This window comes from Vidua macroura, chromosome 1, assembly GCF_024509145.1.
Source record: "Vidua macroura isolate BioBank_ID:100142 chromosome 1, ASM2450914v1, whole genome shotgun sequence".
NCBI lineage: Eukaryota > Metazoa > Chordata > Aves > Passeriformes > Viduidae > Vidua > Vidua macroura.
Genome location: NC_071571.1, coordinates 29,975,109 through 29,986,234, shown reverse-complemented (window position 1 = coordinate 29,986,234; position 11,126 = coordinate 29,975,109). Strand labels below are relative to the sequence as shown.

Sequence of the window (11,126 nt, the reverse complement as noted above, 5' to 3'; positions counted from 1 at the left end):
ACCTCTGCATGGTACTGTTATTGCCAAGCCTATGGTTTAAAGTAGAGTTGTGTGCTGTAAGATTCCCTGAGGGATCAGCTTGGGGGAAAGAGTACTGCTAACATGAAACATTCAAAATCTTAGACTTAGAAGTAAAAAGCTTATTAGACACTTAGAAAAAACAGTATTTTTTATTATTTATAAAAGGCAAATAAACAATTATGAGTTTATTTATGAAGGGTTTGCTCTTTTTGCTTCACATGACTAACAGCTGGGTCTCTAACACGGGAAAAACAGTTGTATGAGTAAAACTGAAACTCAGTAATACTCACAAATAAAACGAAGAAGTGGTCAGCCTTGAAATGTTAAGTATTCAACAATACCTGGGAAAATTACAGAACTTCTGCAAAACCCATCAGGCTTAAGAACTGTTTAATACCCTTCACATTTCTGCAAGAAAACACAATCTGCTTTTATTGAGGAGAAAAAACACTGTAATTGAAGAAGGTTAGTTTTCTTCACATTAAAACAGTAGTGTTGTTTTTCTCCATCTTTCCTGCAAACCATTACTATTTCTTTGATGTGCATGTTGTTACTGGCAATGCAGGAAAAAAATCCCATCTTCTTCCTACTCTCCTAATGCACCTAAGGTTAACTGTGTACCTTAAAGTCTAGTGAAAAAGCAAGCACACAAACAAAAGCCCACAGAACAGTGCTTAAAGGAAGAGCAAATTTCAGACGGGAATATTTCTATGTATTCAAATACTAAGCTGTAGGGGCACATCAGCCCAGATTCTCTGGGTTGGGGCAGATATGGCTCTGTTTCTGAGGAGACGTGTTTCTGTTCCATACTTTATGCCATTACTTAACAACACTGTAGGTAACAGACTTATAGAAGTTTCTTTCATAGAATCATTGAGCTAGGAAAAGACCTGAGATCGTCGAGTCCAAACGACCGATTACCATCACTCCAGTAGACTATGACACTAAGCACCACATCCAGTCTTTCCTTAAACACCTCTAGGGACAGTGACTCGACCACCTCCCTGGGAGGCCCACTCCAATGTCTAAACACACTTTCGTGAAGAAATTCTTCCTAATATCCAACTTAAACCTCCCCTGGTGCAGCTTAAGACTGTGTTCTCCCGCCCTGTCGCTGGTTGCCTGGGAGAAGAGACCGACCCCTGCCTGGCTACAGCCTCCTTTCAGGCACTTGTAGAGAGTGATAAGGTCACCCCTGAATCTCCTTTTCTCCAGGCTAAACACCCCCAGCTCCCTCAGCCGCTTCTCAAAGGATTTGTGCTCCAGATAGGACACGCGCTCTTCCTTAGCATCTAGAACAGGGAATGACGCGCAGCGCTGCATACGTCACTGGTGGATGAGAGATGTGCTGCTTGGTCAGAAATTTAACAAAATATTTCGATTAGCGTCCGCAGCACAGTTGCCTGACACCGAAGAGCTCTAAGACAGGTCACACCAAGCGAGAGAAGGAAAAAAACCCGACTCGCAGTTTCGAGCTGTGTGCCTTGCGGCCGGACCCCGCCAAGGGCCGCCGGTGCCGGTACCGCCGCTGGTGCCGGTGCCGGTGCTGCCGGGCAGGCGCAGCGCGGGCCGGGCTGGGCGCGGAGCGGAGCGTCGGCCCCGGCAGGGGCGGTCCCGCGGCCCCGCTGGGCGGGCGGGGCGGGGCGGGGCGGTGGCGCACGTAGCCGTCCCAAGATGGCGGCCGCTCCGGACCGGACTGCGAGGGCGGCAGCGGGGCCGGGGCCGGCGGGCGGACGCTGAGCGGGGCGGCGGCGGGGGCTGGCGGCGCTCGCCTCGCCTCCCCGCGGGGTGCGGGGTAGCTTTCCGCGCGGCCGCCAGGCTTCACCATGCTGCGGGGCTAGAGCCGCCGAGGCGCCGCCGCAGCGCAGCGGGGTAATAATGTTAACAGAGGTAAGAGCGCTGCCAAGGAGGTGCGGGAGCGCGGGGAGCGGCTCGCTGTCCGCCCGAGCGCTCAGCGCCGTGGCTCAGCCCTTCGCCGGGGCCTCCGAGTTTTCTCGGCGGCTGGCAGTTTTCTCCTTGGCCGCGGAGGGCAGAGCCACTGGCCGGCTCGCCCAGGGTAGCGCCGGGCCCCTCTTATCAGCCTCCGTCCTCTCCCGGCAGGGTGGGACGGCGGCGGGGCGCTCCGGCTCCGCGGCGGAGCCCGGTCCGCCGTGCCCGCTCCGTGCGGCGGCTGGGCCCGGTCTCTGTTCCGACGCGGTCCGCAGACGGCCGGGCTGTGTTGCCCGGTGCGGGCCCGTGTCTGGAGGAGCGGAGCGCACCTGGCGAGGGGGAACCCGCCTCGGCCCTGGGCCGCGCCGGAAAGATGCCCCCGCCTGGGCCCCGCACGCCCGCTGCGGCTTCAGCCCCTCTGGCCTCCTTCTCCGCGGTGGCTTCGTAAAGGCTCCGTGTTTATTTTTTTGAAGGGCTTAAGCGAAGCGGTTCGGCTGTGCTTGGAGGAGTTTGTGTCAGTAGGTACTTAGAACTTGACTGCCCCGGATCACCTCTGCCTGGTGGAGGGTTGCTGTCCCGAAGCAGCTTGGCTGTGAGGCAGGCAGGTATTTGAGGATCAGCGTGGGCTATAAATGTCTGCTGTGTCCAAAGGCATCCTAAAAGGTGGAATCTGGCAGTGCTTTCCAGGTGCTGGAAATTAGACTTTATCCTGTATTCTGTTTTGTCTACAAAGAGCAGTTGATTTTCTATTTTTAATGTCAGCAAGGTGTCCTGAGTGCCAGATACTTCTGCAATACAATGACTGCGTTACTCATGTTTTATAATTTGTCATATTATTTTACAGTGGAGGTTATTCATCCAAAAGTGAGTTGTCTTAAGTCTTGCAGGGTAAAGGCTTGCTTTCCAATACCTGAACATTTCAGCTTTGCTTTCCTGAATGATATGAAACAGTTTCTTCCATGTTTTAATTTGCATCAGTTCAAAGTTTTAGGGCATTCAGAAAGCAGTTCTGTAGAGCCATGAGCTCTCAGATTTCCCCAGGAGGGTAAAATTTGCAGAATGAATTAAACCTGTAAAAATATATGACCTATTTTTGAATTGAGGGTATTTGGTGGGTGGTCAGGATTTATAAGCTGCATTAAGGAGAGTTGGTGAGTGTGATGGCTATAACTATTAGCCATAGTAATTTAAATTATTTTAAGGGTAGCATAGAACGTTCTGGGTCGGTGCCTCCTACTGGACTGTTTGTTCCTTTTGGTGGTGGCTGTGTGTGCTCATCCAAGACGCTTTATCTTGGAACTGAATTTTTTTTTAACAGTGTTGAATTTCTGTGAATAGCAATGTGGATGACAATCCATTGGCTTTTTGAGATAAAGCTTCATGATTTCATGTGTGATGACCAGTTATGACACTTATCCTTGTTGTCAGGAGGGGAGGGTTCTGATGTTCCCTTCTTCTAGTTCCTGTACATATGTCATTTGTAGACAAGATACTTCAAGGTGAAGTATTCCAGCCTTGGTCTTTGCCAAGGAGATGAATTTAAGTTTTAAGGGAGTCTAGCAAAACTGCAGGCTTTGCCTGCCTGAAAAGCAATTGTGGGGAGTTCTTCAGGCAGTCAGATAGCTCTAGGCTGTCAGGAATACCTACCTAAGGTGAACTGGAGGAGTCTTTTCCCTGTGAACTTTTCTGGGTGTTCTGATGGTGACTTGATAGCTACAACAGCCTGGGGAAGCTGTACACAGTTGCACCCATGAACCCTTACCACACTTTGGAGGAATATGCATATTGTTTCAAGTCTACTGATACGTGATTTCCTTATATATGAAAATTGGGATTGACTGTATGGTGAACTGACATTAGAAGCAAAAACTGCACTAGTTTTTGGTGCTGGGTATTTGTGGCCTTGTCAAGTTTGCTACTGTCTAGACTGGCCAAAATCACTGTAATTTTGCTTTTAGCCATTAAAAATTTAGATCCACTTCCCCTACTGTAACTGCTAGTTTTATAACTTACCAACGTGGAAAATATTTTTTCTTAAATATGTTTAAGAATGTGGGAAAGGCACATTGGGTTTTACATGTATTTTATCATGCAGTAACATAGTGTTGAGTTTCTCAGGGTCAGTTTCCTACATCCTTTGACTGTATCTGTATATGCAGACCCCAGCAGATTTGTTTCAGTTTTGTGTGAATGCAGTTAGGATTAGGACTTTGTAATCATAATTTCAGGGGAAGATCACACTTCCTGTCAGGAAAAAATACTGTGTGTGTTTTTTATTTGGCCCCTTCTGCCCATCTTATTTTATTTGTATTCAAAACCCATGCTGTTGAATGGCAAGCACATACGTTTATTTACCTAACCAGCAAATGCCATTTCCAAATTTTTCACCATGAAACTTATTTCTGCAGTAATGCTGAATTCATTCTGTTGGCATGTGTTTAGAGTCCTGTTGTGATGATCATTTCCCTAGTCTGTTGTGTTGGCCATTCCGTGCCTTTTCACTTGTTCCTCTTTTCTTGTTCATCAGATGTCTCCTCTGCTTTCCAGGCCCGTGTGGCCTGTTCCCGTGTGACTTACTGCCTCAGCACTTTCTCATCTGGCAAGGCCATGATGGACACAAGTTGCAGTGGTCTTTCTCTTGTCTTTTTGGACAACTGGCTTTGTCACACTCGCCTCTTGTGTGGTGGTAACCGCACTGCACAGACTGCAGGGAAGCAATTGATGTTTTACAGCTCTGGCTCTTGGTGGTCAGTAGTGTCTTAAATTCTGATGGACCAAACACTCAGTAGGATTTTGACTTTAAGAAGTTTTAGGTGCCTTTCAAATTGATGGTCTGTGCTGTCTGCATTTGCAGTCTGTGTTGTCTCTGAAGAAGGCACTTTATCTCAGCTGAGAAGTAGGTTCCTTTTTTTCCTTCCCCAGCTACTCATTAAACTACTTTGAGATGCTTAGGGAGGACTTCAGAATTTATCAGCAGCTAAATTTTTGACAACTTAATTCTCAGTTTAGCAAGAGTAACTTGTTGCAGTACTAGTGACAGTTGAGAAGATTTTTGAAATGTAACCTTTTTTCTTTATCCACAACTAAAAATGAACCATATTAAATGAGTTCTAATGTGTTGGTATTTCTTGTTATTGCAACTGGTGAAGATAGTTCACTAACTACATGCTTCCTTTCCATTAAACAATCTATATTTTGTTTATAAGAGAGGTTTTTTTTTTTTTGTTAAATTTTGGTAACTACTAGCCATTGAGAACTGTTTCTGAGAAAAACTAAGCAAATTAGCCTGATTTTTAAGAATAAAGGTTGACTCAGCAGCTTAACTTGCTCTAGAATAATAGTGAATTAGCCTTTATGCAACAGTAGCACATTGTAAAGTATATTAGTATGGCTCTGAAAGACACAGAACACAGTTAACTGCTTGATGTACTTTAGCATTTTTCTGTTTCTTGATACATGTCAGTGGCAAATTGCTCTGGTGCTTTATGTGTCTGAACTATATTCCACTGGTAGAGCCATTTTCAAATGTGTAGACATTTACCAGGGTGCTGAAATAAGTAAGTTTTCTGTCCTTTTGTAAAACTTGTGTGCTGGGGCTTTCTTTAGTGCCAGTGTTTTGCTAGATGAGATCTAGTTGGAGCATTAGCTGCAAGCTCTTGGGAGGTAAAAAGCCTCTTTCTCCTTCAGTATTTTCTGTCAATGAGGTTTCTTCTACAGATGGTCTGTGTTGTGTCCCTAATTGTTCCTATTAGAGCTATTTTAATAACTCTGTAATTTATGAAGTGTCAGTTGAAAGTATGTGAAAAATGATAAAACTAAGAAAACTAACCTGTTGCAAAGAACAGTTATCATATAGTCCTAAGTACTTGCTTTTAAATATTTTGCTAGCTACTAGTAAAACAGTGTCTAAACGCTCAGGACTATTCTTAGAGTGTACAGTTGGGCCTAAACTGCTGAGACTGAGTGCAGAGTTCTACAACAACTCTAAAATGTCAGTCTGGACCATTCCCCAAAACAGCGTGGAAGAAGAAAAGCATGAAGTTCCTTACTTCAACAAAAATAGTAATAGCTTGTCGGCTTAGATAGCTGAAGGATGATTTCCTCTGTCTGGTTGCACTCTAGGGAATTATCTCTCTTTTAAATATGTTTGTCGTCTTTTCCCCACCCTTACAAAGATGACAAAGCATGTTTTCCTTGAGCTAGCATTGGGAGAATTGCTATTATTAGAAAAGAGAAGTCATTGATATTACATCTAAGTTATTTGCAACAGTGAAAGGATTAATATTTTGCAGTCTCACTAGCAATTTTCCCCATTGCTTGGTTGAGAATACCAAGGCTGGAATGACAGCAAAATCAATTGCAGTTGGCACTTGCAGTTATGTGAGCAAGAAGCTTCAAGAAGTACAAGGAATTGTAAGCTTAGGCCTGATACTCTGATTTCTGAATTAATAAAGCAAGGCATTATTTCATGATGTAAGCATATTGACAAGTTTGAACAAGAGCACTCTAACCATGTTTACATAATTTCTGTGGGATCACACTTCAAAATATGATGGCATGATGGTGATTTACAGGTTTGAGGTGAAATGTGTTTGTCTGTACTGTGAGTAAGCACAGATAATTGATATGTTCAGCCATGGGGACTCCTTTTATAACTACCATTTGTTTTGGACAAGAGGTCAATTCCTTCTCTGTCACAGTTTGGGAGGATCTGTTAAAGGTTATTATTGCTCTAAAACAGGAGTAGCTGTAAAATCCTGAGGCGGTAGAGATGGATTTCTGAAGAAGTTGCATTGTTGATTGACTTTGTGTTCTGTGTGGAATGAGATGTGATCTCGGTGTTGCAGTTAAAATAGTGTGAGCCAAATTTATTGTTGTATTCTAACACTGACATTTTACAAACATTAAAGTCTCACAAATTTTTAACTATTTTTTTTCAAGTGGGATGTTATGAAAAATCCGGGATTTCCTAGCATGGAATATGGAATTTGACCATAGTGGTTAGTACAGTAGTTTATTTTAAAGCTGTTTTACCAGTGACACTGAAATCTTTTCAGTCCTGCTGTTTTGTCTATTTTCTCAGACAGTGAGCACAAGACTAATTTGATTTGAACCTCACCAGTTTGTCAGTCCACTACTTGCCAGCAGGAGACGGAAATAAAATCATCTCTGCTGGCTTGAATCCCATTAAATCCCTTCATGCATCAGATGGCTTGTATGATGTCCTTTCTTCAACTTCACTTGGAAGGATTTTTTGATAATTAGAAATACTAAATTTCAAGAACTTTTTCTTTATTTCACAGATGGAAATGGCACCATGTTTGTTCATGTGAGGGCTCATATGGCCTAATTAAAAGTTCACAGGTACCATTGATGTCTGAAATGCTTAATTCAGTATCCCATTGTGGTTGGAGTTCTGAGTAGGAGGAAGAGCTTTGCATGCATTTTCTTTCCAAGAATGTTCATAACTTTGGGAACATTCTTTGAAGAGTATTAACTGCTTAAATGCAGTTTTGCTTTTGTTACAGTGTTATTTTTTTAATCTTTTATCTTTTATGTCTGTTCCTTTGCCTTCTTCCCTTAATCTCATGCTTCTTGGAGGAAGAGAGTGATCCTGATGCTATTTTAATCACACCTGTTTGTGTCAGAATGTTTTGATTTCATAACTGTTACTATTGTAAGATTCTTGTTCATCAGTATATTTTTGCAATTCTAAGGAATGACTACTCAGCACTTCTGCTGGTGCCTCTAGGGCAGTGCAGGTTAGGCTATCTCTTGTGATGTAAGGGAATGAACTTAAGCAGGAAGTTTGAATTGCTACATATCCTGTAGGGCACCCTGCACTTCCACTCTTCCAGTCAGAGCTGTTATACAAGGCCAAGTAGAAAATAATTTAGAATAGCAAAATTCTTGCAGCAGCTGTCCAGCTGATTATGAAAGAGTGCCTCAGACTTGGAATAATTTCTCACATACCTCTTAAGTGATACTGAAAGCAACAGGGAACAAATTTGTATGGTATTCCCAGTCACCCCTCATTCAGGATTTGGCATTCCAGACTGCATGGATGAGTTGAAAATCTGGTGCTGTACATGCCTTGCGAAACAAGTGTCCAACCTGTGTTACTGTAGAAAGAGTGATTGCTTTGAAATCTTGCCTATTGTCGAAATGGTCTTGGAACTGTCTGACTTAGAGAGATGAGAGAGCCTTGCTTGTTGCCCTGCTGCTGTTCTAACAGTGGCTGATGCAGGCTGAGATATCTCAAGAGTCTTGAGTCTTTTCTCCCTTATGAGGCCCACTTAAACCTTTACATTCCACGTCCATTATTATAAATCAAAACTTTGTTTAAGTTGGGTTTCCCCAAAGGTCGTGGTGTTTCATACTGTTGTATCGGCTTACTTTTCTAAAGCCTATATAATGATTTTTTGTGATATCTCGAAAATAATGGGATCAGTAAAAATTGTATATATTTCTTATTCACTGAAGGACCTCTTTGTGCTTCAAAACACATCTGCATTCATACGTATTTGTGTGCTTTTTATTTTTTTTTCTAAAAATCTATGCAAGTGGTTGTAGTTCTGTTCTACTCTCCCCTGGTATATCTTGGTATATTTGCTACTGATAGATACCTTAATTTTTAGTGAAACCTATTGGGGATTGAGGTATCCAACCTCTTTTAATATATTTGGAAGAAAAAGACTTTTTTTATCGTTTATATACTCAAATTAGTATTTTTGATCATAATGATAACAAATGGAAATTTCATTAACTTTGTAAAGCAAAATCAAATTTAATTTGATGGTACATATAATGAAATGGTAATTACTTTTATGCTTGTTTATTTCTTCTATAAAATTCAAAAATTCTTGTGGAGAACAAATTGGTTTCTGTGAATATAATTTTTATTGTTTTGATAGGTTATTTATAATATTAGACTAGGAGAATATGGTTTTATTTAAAATTTTCACATTTACCAAAGCTTTTCTCTTTACAGTCAGCATTTTTTCTGAATTTAATAGAGTGCAGTAGGTGTATTAAAAATAATTTGTCCTTACTTTGTGTATACGAGCACTTAATACTGGTACTTGGCTTTATGATCTTACAACTACGTATTTAATTTCTTCTTTAGTGCTTCATGCTTGACTTGCATGTGTGCTTAAAACTTTGAAATAAATGTTATGTTTATTTCTCTAAATTGTTTTTAAGGTCTGGATTTTAAATGGTACAGGTGTGTCTTTCAGTTGGCAGTTGCTCTACTGCAGCTTCTTAAAAATTCCTATGAAGATTATGAATTAGCAATAGTGACACCAACAGCAAACAATATGTCTATGAATGTTTCTAAGCTCTTACATTACTTTATTGGATATTTTCTTTTACTGAATTCTCCAATTAATGATGGTTGACTATTGCCAATCACTGTTTCTTTTAATTGTGCTTTATTTTACTGGCACCTTTTTTATTTGAAATATTTTTTTCTATTTTAACAATCTCAATATAACATGATGCTTGCAGTCTTCTTATTTTTTCTCTCTAGATTTCTAGAGAATTGCCCATAACTCTAATTTCCCTTATTTCTGTTTTTTGATGCAGTATGCCACATGGTTTTGGTTTTTTTTTGTTTTCCAGTGATAAAAGTAGCTGCATTGTTTCTGTGTAGATTTGTATACCTGGGGTGGTCCATGAATGCTTCCACCTTGCTGTCTGCGTGGTTCTTCTTTTGTTCGTTCTTTTGTTTCTCTTGTGTGTTGCCCTCTTCTTTATTATTTTCTTTATATATTTTGTTTTCCTGCTGCTGTCACTGGCCATATATTTTTCTTTAGATGTCGTCCATGCATAAAGGCATTTAAGATGCCATTTCATGTTTAACCTCACTGGATCTAGTTTGGCTGCTACTAAAGTGGTTTTCTCCCCTCCACCAGACACAAGCTGGTCTGACAGCTTCTTGTTTCAGGTCTAGCAGCTAAGTAGCAACTGCATGAAGAATTCTTTTGCCTTGGTGAACCAGTCTTGTGGAGGGATATGCGGGTGGGAACCCAGGATAAGTTGCCAAATCAACAGCTGCATGGTTCAGTGCTAGGGAAGTGTATAGTGTTAGTCTGCATTTCCTTCGGTGTAGATCTAAAACGAGTCAATACCCAAAATAATTCCTGTTCTTTTGAATCAGGGAATGTCACTATCCCTTCTGTGACTTCTGAATGCATCTCTGTCTCCAGAAAAAATTAAAAATAAAGTTTGGTAGTGCCAGTTAGGTTTCTTTTTTTGTTCTTGGACATGTGGCAATGATTGAAGTTTTTAGATATCTTCTCTAAACTTGCCCTGGGAGCTGAATATTCAAATGACTCAATTAGTTTAATCTATAATTAGTTTCAGTCTATGATCTTGAAGTGACAAGAGTTGGTGCACCATTTCTGTGGTTTCCTTTCTCTCCAAATTCATTGAAATTTGTTGGAAATATTCCATGCCGTTGTGTATGAGAATGAAGTGTTCCAGCAAGTTCAAAAAATTGTCCCTTTATGTAAATGTTATTTGTAGGTATTCACACTTCCTTTCCCTCTTCTGTGTCTTTGTGGGAGAGGTAGTATGTGAAGTTGGGAGATATCCAGGAAATAGTTGACATGCTGATTCTGGGCCCAGATTTTGTACAAGGAAGAAGATAACTTGAACCTAAAAGATTAATCTAGGATACTCAACAGGCTCTTTTATTCCACAGAGAAGCCAGATGGACAGAGGTCATGGAGCAGAGTCTTGGAAGAAGTTGTAGGAGGCTCCACTCTACTGACACTTACCTGCAATGCTGCCAGCAGCGTTCTGTTGCAAACCACTAAATAAAACCTGTGGAGTTTCTCAGGGTTTTGCAGTCAGCAGACAGCAGTTTTCTCAGTAATGGTGTTAAGGGAAAGGCAGAAGTGCAGAGAGGACTGTGAAAGAGATGCATGGAGTGAGCAAGCCTTCCTAAAAGGGATGGGGGTCAAACATCTCTGGAAAGCAAGTGGGTAAAGCACACAAGCAATAAGGACTGTAAGAGATATTGGAAAAGGGGGATATTAAATACGTGAAGGGGAAAGATTTTATTTGTTTCTGCTACATTCCCGTTACATTTGTCCAATTGGAAAAAGACAATAATGTTTAAACAATTTCTCCTTCGCTGATTCAAAGCAAAGTCCGAGTGCTGATTTTCT

The 11,126-nt window shown here is 41.5% G+C and overlaps 1 protein-coding gene across 4 annotated transcripts in view; it reads left to right on the top strand.

The window, feature by feature from the left end:
- Positions 1-1,819: 1,819 nt before the first annotated feature.
- SNX13 (sorting nexin 13) overlaps positions 1,820-11,126 on the top strand; it is a 64,827-nt gene continuing 55,520 nt past the window's right edge. For all 4 annotated transcript variants that reach the window (XM_053982358.1, XM_053982365.1, XM_053982350.1 and 1 more), the window contains exon 1: positions 1,820-1,911. In XM_053982358.1, the coding sequence (XP_053838333.1) occupies positions 1,900-1,911 (12 nt within the window). In that variant the 5' untranslated portion in view covers positions 1,820-1,899. The remainder of the gene's footprint in view (positions 1,912-11,126) is intronic.